General features: G+C 38.6%; 1 protein-coding gene across 3 annotated transcripts in view; it reads left to right on the forward strand.

The window, feature by feature from the left end:
* Inpp4b (inositol polyphosphate-4-phosphatase type II B) overlaps nt 1-13423 on the forward strand; it is a 373594-nt gene that overhangs the window by 267270 nt on the left and 92901 nt on the right. For all 3 annotated transcript variants that reach the window (XM_035442520.1, XM_035442519.1, XM_035442521.1), the window contains one exon: nt 12317-12482. In XM_035442520.1, coding sequence (XP_035298411.1) covers nt 12317-12482 — 166 coding nt within the window. The remainder of the gene's footprint in view (nt 1-12316; nt 12483-13423) is intronic.

The raw sequence follows: 13423 nt of genomic DNA on the forward strand, positions 1-13423 counted from the left end.
GGGCTTCCTAGAGGCTACAGCATATTCAGAAATCTAAAAAGACAAGTGGCTATTGTATAAAACAGCCTTAGAGGCCCAACAGAACAGTGCAAGTGTGTGATGCTCAGAGTGAGGGCTTTGGAAGCCACTCTGGAAGTGGGCATGGGAGCAGAAGTTAACCATTCCCGAAGGAGGGCACAATGTTGACCTTTGTGGAGAGAGGTCACTGCTATAGACACAATACATAGATATATCTGATTCGTACTACTTTTACTTGTTTTTGTTTGTAAATTGATGAAATTTTACCTCAGGTATAATGGAAGGACCATTTGGGAAGTAGAGGTAGAGACAGACAGCTCTAGGCCCTCATAGAATGACAAATCAGCTCACTTCTCATTTGAGGAGTCCTAGAAGAAACTTGTTTTTTTTTTTTCAGTTGAGACATATAAATTACTTAAAAGAGCTTTGGTGAGATGGTCTGAACTAGATGGGCTCCTTTGTCCTTTCCACATAAAAGAGGGCCTTGTGCTGAGGGAAGGACATAAGGACAATGGAAGAAAGGAAAGGAGAAATCTTAAGAACTTTTTGATGCAATTTGAGCAACACTTGGAACCAAAACCAGGGGTTCCATCCTTGTGTAGGAACCAGCCAATGGTCTACATAACATAGCTCCCTGCTCCTCGCAGACCATTCTCTGGAAAAGGTAAAGACGTGTTGATTGTTTCCACAGTTGACAGACTGTCTTCCACGTTTCCCTTGGTTTTCATCTTGAGCATAATAGGTCTGAATGTCTCTGTGTCCCCCTGAAAATTAGAATTTCCTCCTGAAGTCATTATTTCTTGAAATCATAGAAATAGTCCATCCAAGTCTAACAGAAGGAAACTCTCACTTAGTAAGTTCTAACCCTGTCCTCCAAATATTTTTCTTTGTTTGTAAACTATTATTGTGAAGGTCACATAGCATTCTTACAGATTTTCCTCAACAGTCACTTTCTAATAAAAATATTTCTCTGCCAAGAGATTTAATCTCCTTAAAAACTCAGCAGTAATAGTAGCCATGTACTATATTATTTTCAAAATGTTTTTTACCTCTAAGCAATGGGGTAAACCTGAAAAAAAATGTAGATAAATGAAATGTCTGAGAGATGGCGCTGGGGAGTGATTTGGATCATACCCTTGCCAAATTACTTTTCGTAATTAGTTATTAGAAAAGTGTCAGTATTGATTACTAATATAGTCAAATTATGAAAGTAATTCCAGGTTTAAAATGAATGCAATCAGGTGTTGATGACATATGAAGATATCCTCTGATCTGGCTTGGATTCGAACTAAAGCTGTACAGGTCAATTTGCTGGAAACCCTGCTCCCAGTCATTCACTGAAACAACCACTAATATATAAACATTTCTCACAATAAACATATGGGGATTGAATACATCTTAGTAAATTCCTTTTGCCTCCATTTTTGTACATCTCAGACCTTTTGCTTTGTAGTTATGAAAGAGAATCTCTGCTAACACCACATTTTTTCCTGAGGCTGTTCTGGTTTCAACTGGCTCCACTGAGGAAAACTGATGACATGGATGCGGATCCTAATTATCAAATACATACAAGAAAAGGTGAAACTGAAATGAGTGATAAAAAAGAAAAACCCTGCCTGTTATTTGCTAAACATTAGTTATTAAATGATTGACTGCCCTATGGGTTTATTTTCCTGAGAAGTTAGTAAACAATTAAACCCTGATGGAATTTTTGGGATTTCATGACAATCTATGCTAGGAAATTGACTAACACAGCACCCTTCACCTCCCAGCCAGTGAAGATGACATATTGCATTTCTCTCTGAACCCTGCTAGAGCAGATGCTTCCAGCAGCTGGGATCCCAAGATTAGTTTGTCCAGAATTTGAAAGCACATCATCTAACCAAACTATTAGGCTGTCCCAGATTTTGTGGCTTCAGTAATTACACTATTCTCTACAGCATTGTGAGTTTAATTCCAGCATTACTATTGGTGGGTTTGGAGCCAAATCTGGCTATTCCTACTCAAATAAATTGTTTAAAAACTGATCTTATCATACTTTAAATTCTCATCCATTCTAGTGGGGCACACAACTAGCAAAACTGTTATTATTGGAAATATCCTAAACTGTCATTTTAAATTGAATTATATTTCAGCATTCAAATTACCCAACCGATTTCCGCTTCAAGTTATAGTCATAAATTAATGTTTATTCTGGGAACAAGAAGTTCCAGTATGTTCTTCCTGAGAAGGTTGGCTATTGAAAACAGTAATGTACACTGTATATTTCTAAAATGCTATAAATGTTAAAAGTTTCACCATGGAGCAAATAATTAAGGTTTAGGAGAATGTGTTTTTAACTCAACATGTATATTCTAATCTTTTTTAAGCTAGAGCACATTTTCTTTTCTGGATTAAGATAAATGTATGTATGTTTACATAAAAAACAGCTGTCATATTTAATTTATAGTTAAATCCATAGCAACATTCATATCAAATATCCTATAATCAGGTCCATATATGTAATCTGAAAATAATTTCAGGCTTCTCTGTAACTCAATGATGCCAAATACTGTGCTTTGGAATCAGATTTCTATGAATGTCTTTCTGATAGGGTTCTTACTAACTCTATACAGTGACCTTGTCTACTGATATCTGGAACAAACATAAATGTTTAAGACTGTGAGAGTATTGCTATATTTATGTTGCCCTAAGTAGTGGAAGTAAGGGTAGATACTTGTAAAATGCTACAAGCTGTTCAGGACAAAACACACTCAGTCAGGCACCCCCATAAGCAGGTAGTAGTAGTCTGCATGCTGACCTCCAGAGGTCAAGAGCTATCCTGTCCATTTTCACCTCACTTGTAGTGACAAGTTCGGAGTCGGAGTCGATGCAAACACACTGGTGCCTATGCAAATTGATATTCAAAACAGATTTTGTTCTGTTCTCTGACTAGCTAGAGCTATGTTATATAAAACCATTGACCTGATAATAAGAGGGAATTAAATCATCTTCATTCCTTAGAGATAGTTAATCCTTACAGTCAGCCTGACTCTAGCTAACCTCTGATTAAGCTTCTTCAGCAGCAGTGCCCTGCAGTACTGCCTGGATGAGTACTCTGCACACAAAAGTTTTATACAGATAGCCACGCATATGTATGTGTGTATTTACTTACACATTTTCAAATCTAAATGATCTTTCTTAATAAGTAATCTGGGATCCCAGGCATATATGGTCTATGAAATTTTGAATTATAGTTAGTTGTTCGTATTTATCTTTTTCATATTGTCCATGTACTTTAGAAACTTCTAGAGGAAAATGCAATCTTTTGTTCACTACTATAGTATCAGAGTTGGCAAAACAGCTTATAAACCAATGGTGATCAATATACTTATACAATGAATTGATTTCTTTTTTATCACATTTTCTTTTTTATTTAAATTAGAAACAAGATTGTTTTACATATCAATCCCCGTTCCCTCTCCCTCCCCTCCCCTCCTCCCCTACCCCCCACTAACACCCTACCTATCCAATACCATTTCTGCTCCCCAGGGAGAGTGAGGCCTTCTATGGGGAAATCTTCAGTGTCTGTCATATCCTTTGGGATGGGGCCTAGGCCCTCCCCCATGTGTCTAGGCTGAAAGAGTATCCCTCTATATGAAATGGGATCCCAAAGTCCATTCCTACGCTAGGGATAAGTACTGATCTACTACAAGAGGCCCCATATATTTCCAAGGCACATTTATGGGGTCTGGAACAGTTCCATGCTGGTTTCCCAGAGATCAGTGTGGGGGCCAAGAGCTACCTCTTGTTCAGGTCAGCTGTTTCTGTGGGTTTCACTATCATGGCCTTGGCCCCTTTGGTCATTACTCCTCCTTCTCTGCATATGGTTTCTAATTCAGTTCAGTTTTCAGCTGTGGGTATCTGCTTCTACTTCCATCAGCTGCTGGATGAAGGCTCTAGGAGAATGAGAAGGGGAAAAGAGGAGGGGTAAGGAGGACATAAGGGAGCAGGAAGATTGTGTAGGGGAAGAATAGAGGAGAGAAAAATAAGAGATACCATCAAAGAGGGAGCCAGTATAGGTTTAAAGAAAATTCAGGCACTAGGGAAATGTTCAGACATCTACAAGGATGATACCAACTAACCATCTAAGCAACAGGGGAGAGGCTACCTTAAATGTCCTCCCCTGATAATGAGATTGATAATTAACTTATATACCATTCCAGAGCCTTCATCCAGCAGCTGATGGAAGTAGAAGCAGATACCCACAGCTAAAAACTGAACTGAATTGAATTTATTTCTTTAAAATTAACCTTCACAGTGTTACTCATATTTATCTTCTCAGTTTGAAAAACATAATATTTGAATTTCATATAATTGTATGAATTTACTACATTGTTCTGCATTAGAAATAATTAATCTAAAAATTTAATTCTTCAAAAAGTGAAAAAATCCTAATTATCTCCCCCATTCCTTACTTGTTTCAAGATTCCACAACTCCTATTAATATTTGTGAACCATGCTGCTCTTTGTTAAGGTGAAATTTTATGAAAGTTCAGTTTTTTAATTATAATTTCATGCAGTTATGTAATGTGCTTTGATCAAATCCACCTCCCACTTCTTCACATTCAGTTTCCTTTCTGTTTCCCATCTCACTTTTCCATCCCAACCTCATGTGCTTTCTCATTTTAAACTGCTGAGTGTACTTAGCATGGGGGAAGGGCCTTGAAGCATGGGCAACCTTGATTCTTATTTATTAATATCCCAGCACTACACTGACTATTCTAGCCATCTCCAATCCTTCCTCTTTTGGTGCATGCACCCCATGCTTTAGCACTGTAGTGACTATTCATCAATACAGCAACAAGAGAGAAGGAAGACTGCAGTCTTGCTAGATCAGAGATCGCTGAACCAAAGTAAGGGAGAAATTGAACGACTTAGAGATTTGGTGGCAACAGTTTTAATTTTTCTTCGTATTCCTCAGAGTAACACAAAGTCCTGTCTTTTGTTTTAATTTAGTCATTGGAAATAAATAATATATTCAAAAAACTTTTTCTGTTACCCAAATTTTTCCTCTTCATTACTCAGCCACACTATACAACAATCTGGTTTTGTGGATCTTACAGTGATTAAAATGGGATCTTTGTCAGAATTCTCCTGTGGTACAAGGACAGGAGATTGTGGTTTTGAGAGTGGATTGCTTTCACTTATATGCTTCAGTTGACCCCAGTGTATGTCAACATGAGACAGTAGAAATGAGGAATTAGGCAGCATGCTGGACATTATGCTTATCCAGGATTTGAAGTCAACTTTTCTTCAGCTGATAAAATTTATATGATTTTTTATAATACTATACCTTTTAAACATCAATTATCATTAGCAGATTAATGGCAGAACCAATGATATGGAAAACAAGTTTGTTTTTCCTCATATAGACCTTAAATTTTCTTTTAAAAAAGTGAAACTTTAACCTTATTAAAATAATTCATGTTTCCTTTTTAAAAATTAAGCAAATATACCTACTTTAAAGAAAAAAGCAAAAAACAAATCAGTAAATTATATAGCCTACTATGAACTATTCCTATCATTTAGGGATCTACATTTCAGTTATTTATATAAAAGACATGAGTTATTATTTTTATTAAGAGCTTGAATCATAACTGTTCTTTATCAGACTATTCAAATAAATTAATTTTATACTCATTTTGTTTTACAACCTCTTTTATTGATATTTTTATAACATTAGGGAAAACTAAACAATGAAGAGGAAGGGATTTTGCACTTTCCACTTGACGGGTGGTTTAAAAAATTCTTTTAATGTTATAGAACACTCTTCCTGGGAGGCCTACCATTTTCTGAATCGAAAAGAATGAGTAGTGGATCTGGGGGAGAGGGAGATCTGTGGGGGAGGGACTGGGAGAAATGCAGGGAAGAGAAACTGCAGTCGGGATCTATTGTGTGAAAGAAGAATAAAAAGAAATAATACTCTAGCAACAAAAGGGGTGGGGTCTTTCCAAGCATTTGCTCTAAGCATCAGAAAGGACAGGGAAGGGACAAATGAAGGTAATTTGGCCAGTTGGTCCTCACGTGGCAACTGAACATAGTCTATCATCTGTTTCCTTGATGGATGGGAAGTATTCCTGAACTTCTCCAGTCCATTTCACCCAGGAGATATGTGCCTGGAATAGTTATCCACTATTGAGGTCTACAAAAGGTGATTAAGCAAAGTTCATGGCTGTCCATTAAAGTGCACAAATGTTCTATTAAAGAAAAGAAACCCCAAATGAGAACTTTATGTGCATACATATTCATGAAACCCTGTGCACAGCTACATTTTTGCAACCTGCAATTAATACTTTCACCTTCAGTGCCTGCTTTATGGCATTTTACATGGGGTTTGATACATACCAATTTAAGGTATTCTTCTGTGTTAATCTGGGAAAAGCTGATTGGATGAATGGGCCAAAGCAGTGACTAGTAGTTCCCCAACTCAACCTGAGTTTTAGCAGAGCTGTTTTATTCTATTAATTTAGTAATGGTGATTTCCTCATTGGTGTTTAATGCTGAATATCATATCTTTGGGAACCTTTTCCCAATTATTCAAATTCCTGGTATAGCATCACATATTTTGATTTGTACATGTGTACCTTAGAAATGTATTAATATGGTCAACACAGATGCCTTCAGACATCAATATATTCTATAAGGAAAAGTGATTTTTTTCTAAGTAGAAATTTTTGATGCCTTGAAACTAAGTAACTAAATTAAATGCTAGCTATACATAGATATTTGACTCATTATATTAGTATAAATTCAATTAAAAGAAATCACCTGTTAAAACAGGTGTTAACAAGTATGAGAATGTATAGTGGTATGTAGGCAACTTTCAACTACAAGTTAAAATCATTGATCCAGACAGTGATGGTGCCTGCCTTTAATCCCAGAGGCAGAAGCAGGTGGATCTCTGATTTTGAGGCCAACCTTGTCTACAGAGTGAGTTCCAGGACAGCCAAGGTTACATACATAAACCCTGTCTTGAAAAACAAACGAAAAATAAGTTAAAAATAATTACTGTATCAGTGGACATAAAACTCAGTATGCCTCACAATAGAAATATTGCTTCCCTCAATGTTTCCTTCATATTTTGATGTATAATAGTGCCCAACCACATAGCAAGTACCTGATAAGTATGTGTTGGTCAACTTTAACTGGAGGTTTTGAAGGTAGCAAGGATGGTAGCCTTAGATGAAGTATTATTCTTGATGATTAAGGAGGAATGAGAATCATCTTTTCTTCCTGGCTATCCAAGGAGTTCCAGGCTGAGAAAAGGTGCAGTACTGCTCTGGCCCCAAGCTTTCTGTTTATCAGGAATGGTGCAATAGTCAGGGCGATGGATGAAAATGACTGCAGTGCTTTTGGCCAGGCCTAACTTCAACCTGACTGTGAGACTGGGCAAGGACCTGGACAGGAAGAATGAATATGGAGAGGTCATCACTTGCAAAATGGTGGCTATTTGAGACTATTAGTGTGAACACAGTCTGGAACTCAGGGTAAGGTCATGAATGAACTCCAGGCTCACTTTGGTTGCTGGGACATGTGTGGCAGCTGAGTTGCAGTAAAGCAGGGAGATCTGTAAGTGTCAAATTCAGGACACTGCTCTCATTCCAGTGGTTGTCATGAGCCTTAGTATTTGTAGTGAACTTGTCTACACTGATAAGTGTTTGAGCCCTATATATCCTAGGTCGTGTATGTGCTGGTTGCTGCATAGAACATCTTACTTGCAACTCATGTTAACTAATAGTGTAAATTAAGGTTCAGAGAGAAGACCTACCTATACATAGAAGGTGCAGAGATTTGTCATGTTAAAGAACATGTTTAGTCTGGGGTAGTTCCTATTCAACCCATTCTTGCTGATCAAAAATTGGCCTCATAAAAGTTGATCACCTAAGCATTACTGAGCTCTCTTTTCAAAGTTCATTATTGATCCAGGCTCTTTCTTGATGCTGCAGAGTATATTAGCATATGGGATGCTAAGTAATCACTCTGCTTCCTACCCTCAAGGTTCACTCTGGCAACTGTAATGTCCCCCCTGTTACATGCCACTGCATCTATCCAACTTTTTTTCAGTTAGGCCACTGGGTTTGATCTTTATGTTTGCTTACACCCTAACCCACAAACAAATGAGGGCCTAGATCAGCACCTGATTTTAGAATGGAGTCAATTTTGCCATATCTTTCCTCTTGCTTTGTGCCCTCAGTAACTCAAAAAGGTTACAGCCACTTCACCTCCCAGGAGAAGGGTAGTCCTGGAGTCTTCATGAAGGTTCAGGACATCTATTAAAGTTCAGGCTCCTGTAAACCACCAACCTTCTAGTGCTTCTTCACAGTAGGGCATTTGCTGTTATTTCTGGGGAATGGCCTTCCAAGCTATATCTCTGAAGGAGAGTACTTGTTTTCAAAGCTCTGTTGCACAGGAGAGCCACACAGAATTCAAGTTTAGTTTAGTACCTCTGGCCTGAAAAGTGAAGAGATGTGGATTAACTTCACAGCTCTGTGCGACCGCTCGGCATCCTTTCTTCAACCTGGGAAAAAACGTAAATGTACACTGTGATTGCAGGAGAGAAGTGAAAGGAGTAGGGTCCCATCAAGTCAGAAGTATTTGCTCAATGAGGATGACCCACAGACCTGCACAGGAATAACCATCCAAATGAGAAAGTATGTTTGTTGGTCACTGTCTTCTATGTGTGTTTTCAGATCTAAGGGAATGGGTTCTTTTAGGAGAGGACTCAGATTCCCAAGGTTCTCTTTCAAGAATCTGGCCGATAAGTCTTTAGTGTCCTGCTTCAAAAATGATGAACTGCAGTTGCTTCATAATTGAATTATCATCTTTCCTCTCTGTACTACTTGATCTTCTGCATATCCCACTTAGGAAATGGATCTGGAGCCCATCCTCTTCCTCGGCTAGCCAACCCACTTATGTTTGTTGAAGTAGCTCAATGGACAATTGCTAAAAGTCTTGTTCAGTCCTGCTTCCTTAACACCTTTGTATCATACTTACAGGTATGGGTGACTGGTCTGTTCTTTTGGTTGGATGCCTTTTAATATGGTTTCTATTGGTCTCATGCCAAATCGCAGATACTTGAAAGCTAATCTTACCACTGTGAAATGGCATCTGTCTCACTGACTCTGTGTGGGAGCCTCCAATCTCCTGATTCTGTCCTATCTGGCATGTGGGATAGTAACCATCATTATCTGGGAACTCATTGGAGGAATCAAGTCTTTGGAGTCAAGGGAAATGAAGTTATTTTTTCCACATTAATATTGGGTGTTATTATTCCTCTCTTATCTAAAGTCTTATCTTTCAGAAAACTGAGTCCAAAATATGTATTTATTTGGTGTTTTTGAAGATGAAATTAACTAGTTTATAGGTGCTAGATTAATATAGACAATAACCACCCCCATTTTATTTCCTCCTGTCTTTTCATACTTTTTCTGTCCTAGAGGGTGAAGGCAGAATTCTCAAAGAAATTACAGTCTAACATTAGAGGAAGGTACAAATCAGCAAGTTTAATCTGCAGAGGCCATAAAAAAGAAGACAGTGATGAGCAGAGCACATTTTCCCACCTTCAGTAGTCAGATTCCCTTTCCAAAAATGAAGAATGGAATGTATCTGACCAGGGTTTGCTGCTGTTCTAATAACACTTTGATATTCACTCATTAGAGAAAATGATTGCATAGAGATTGTTCATTTCTCAGTCTCAGGAAATGTCCTCTGAATATGAATATTCGATATGTGCCTTCTATTTGTCACAATTACTGTATTCCTGTGTCTCTTGGTCAGTGAGCAAGCTCTACTGTGCTCTTCAGGTCAAAACCTGTGCCTCTGTGTGCAACTGAAGTCATGTTCTCTACTAGTGGAATCTTGTAATCTTGGGATACATAATGGAAAACTATATAGAGATGTGGCTATCAAACCACTTTGTAAATATCTTTGTCTTCTGTGTCTTCAGAGACAGAATTAAGAGTAAATGAGTCATGTCTGGTATCCCTTTACATAGTAAAGGCAGCTAGGAGCCTCTACAATCAGAAAACATAAGCTTCCTTCAACATGGGTGACACAGAGAGAACTGAAATTTTGTCTTCTATGCAAAGCTAATCTGAAAATTTGAGAAGAATCTGTTCCTTTCTTGCTTCTGAGTAACAGAGTTTATTTCCAGGCTCAGCTAGAGAATTGCTTCATGCTTTAATTTTATTACTTTATAGTTACAGTGGGTGGTAGCCATTAAGATATATCAATCAATCATAGGTCATTCAGTAAGTCACTGTGGTTGAAAGGTAGATTCACCACTAAATCCAAAGCTGAAGGGAGCCTGATCTTCCTGCTTCTTACTTACTTTGCCCTGTATTTCCTGCACAGTTAGCTCCCTCCTAGCTAAGGGGCACCTGTGCCTCATTTCCCCAGGCAGCATGCAGAGGATGATGTAATCCACAGATGTGATTAGTGTCTTAATTTCCCGGAGAGGGGAAATTCTTCAGTGCTTTGAAGGAAAGATCTGCCTCTTGTGGAAAGATTGTTATGATTATTTGTGATTAATAGCATACTTCTCCTGCAAGATTGCAGGGTGAAAGAAATCAAGCTTGACTCATTCAGGGAAGCCAGGCTGGGCTGGAAGTGGAACTGCTAAATTGTAATGATTTCCCTAAACACTTTCACACAAAGGCACAGTGCACCATTGGCTCTGGCAGCATCATGGTGAAGGAGGTAACACAAGAATTATCAGCCCAAGTTGTAGGTGACAAGTGCGTCCTCAGAACGAGGACTTTGTCCATAGTCCCACATTTATGTGTTGCATAAATCCTCAGAATTACCTTTCTCACTTTGAATGTCTCTTTAATAGAAAATGCTGTTATTTTCCCAGCTAAGCAGACCAACTATGTATCTAATCCACAAGGATAGATTGCTCAACTTTTACAAGACAACAATCAAATAATCTAAATTCAGCTATAGCTTTTTCTTCATACACTTGCCTTCTTCCAAATCAGTTCATTTACAAAGTTAACTTAGATACAAAATACACACTTATGGAAAAATGTATAAACCAGTGATAGTGTGCGAGTATTCAGTATTTGCTATATTTGGCTCTATGTTAAGCAGCATAGAAGTAGCCACCTAAAACTCCTGTCTGCATGGAGAACACCACAAATCCATTTGATTCATGTCTATATAGAGAGACAGAATCATCACTTTCATCGGTGTCTAAGTTATGTATTCAGCTTATGTAAGAGGAATATTAAGAAGGGAGACTGGTCTCCTCTATCAAACCAACTATGTTTAAAACATTTATTTAAAATTTAATGCAGTTTTTATGAATCAATGAATTCAAAAAGTACAAGCTTGTCATAGCTAGGGACACCAGTGGCAGAGAGGCCCCTTAGAAACATGAGTTATTTCCCAGGAAATTAAAAATGCCATGAGTTGTGTATCTGCAGTGCATCACACACATGAAAAGCCTTAGATCTAAGGATATTGTTGTCAGAAATGTTTTGAGATTGGAGGTTGTTATCTGTAATAGCGACAGATTTTAGTTTAAGCAAATGAACATATTGTAGAAGTAGATGTTGGAGACATAAGGATGAGAGTGCATGCCAGGCAGTGGTGACACATATCTTTAATCCCATCAGGTGGGAGGCAGGGGTAGGCGGATCTCTTTGTTAGAGCTTGGTCTATAGAGCAAGTTCCAGGTCAGCCAGGAAACACAGACAAACTCTGCTGTCTCAAAAAAACAAAAAAGAAAGAAAGAGAGAGAGAGGAAGGAAGGAAGGAAGGAAGGAAGGAAGGAAGGAAGGAAGGAAGGAAGGAAGGAAGGAAGGAGGGAAAGAAGGAATGAAGGAAGGAAAGAAGACTACTAGCAGTGCTGCACACCTAAGTTTACAAGTTTTCCTGTTATGTGAATGTCAGCATAAGAACAAAATTTTCCGATGTGATAGTTTCTTTAAAATATTATTGTGTCTTTGCTTTTTATTGCGTAGATAAAGAAGACCTGTATCTAGTAAAATGTCACAATTTATACTCAATTATTGGCTAATGTGATATAACAATTTATTGTTTCAAACATACTATATTAACTAAAGAATTAATGAAATTTAACCTTGAATTTATGAGGAGAAAATTGATTTTGTAGGTATCTGAAATCAGACGCAAGTAGTGAGACTATTATAGTCTCTTAATACTCTGATGACTGTACCTCTGGCTGCTTCTCTAAGTGGTTAATGTGATGATCTAGCAGTAAAGTCTGTAGTGACACCAATGCTATCTTCAGGATAGGGTATGGGCCAACATGGGGAAGAGCCTGAACTGCATTATCGCTACCGTGGACAAACTGATTGAGAGAGATGGTCACAACAAAGAAGGTGGTGGAGGCAGCAGCAGCCAAGATGGGGACATGGAAGCTTCCCTGGAGGATTCCATCACATCTCACCCAAAGGGTAAGAAGTCGATTTTCACCAATCATTGCCTGAATTAAGAAAAGGAGAAAACTGTGGTGAAATGAGATAGAGAGGAGTCAATTGTGCCTTTGATGAAAGGGCTGGTGACAGGACTTTACAGTGATCTTTACAGTGTGCTGGCATGGATGACGGGAGGCTATTTGTCAAGTTGCAGTGGTTGTGATTTCAGGGATGCTTGTCATGTTGATTTTTTTCTTTCATATAAAGCACCCTTTAAAGCAGTGAATGAGAAGGGGAAAAGAGGAGGGGTGAGGAAGACATGATGGGGCAGGGAGGTTGAGTTGAGGGAAGAACAGAAGAGAGCAAGATAAGAGATAATATAATAGAGGGAGACATTATAGGTTTAAAGAGAAATCAGGCACTAGGGAAATGTCTGGAGAGCTACAAAGATGAAACCAACTAACAATCTAAGCAACAGAGGAGAGGCTACCTTAAATTCCCTCTCCTGATAATGAGATTGATGACTAATTCATATGACATCCTATAGCCTTCATCCAGCAGCTGGTGGAAGTAGAAGCAGATATCCACAGCTAAACCTTGAACTGAACTTAAATCCAGATGCAGAGAAGGAGGACTGATGAGCAAAGAGGTCCATACCAGGCTGGTGAAACCCACAGAAACAGCTGACCTGAATAAGGGAGAGCTCTTGGTCCCCATACTGATAGCTGGGAAACCAGCATGGAACTGATCCAGACCCCCTGAATGTGGGTGTCAGTGAGGAGACCTTGGAAATCTATGGTACCTCTTGTAGTGAATCAGTACTTATCCTTAGCATAGGAATGGATTTTTGGGAGCTCATTCCACATAGAAGGACACTCCCTGAGCCTAGACACAAGGGGGTTGGCCTAGGCCCTATCCCAACGAATATGACAGACTTTGACGACTCCCCATGGAAGGCCTCACCCTCCTTGGGGAGTAGA

Source organism: Cricetulus griseus, chromosome 3 (assembly GCF_003668045.3).
Source record: "Cricetulus griseus strain 17A/GY chromosome 3, alternate assembly CriGri-PICRH-1.0, whole genome shotgun sequence".
NCBI lineage: Eukaryota > Metazoa > Chordata > Mammalia > Rodentia > Cricetidae > Cricetulus > Cricetulus griseus.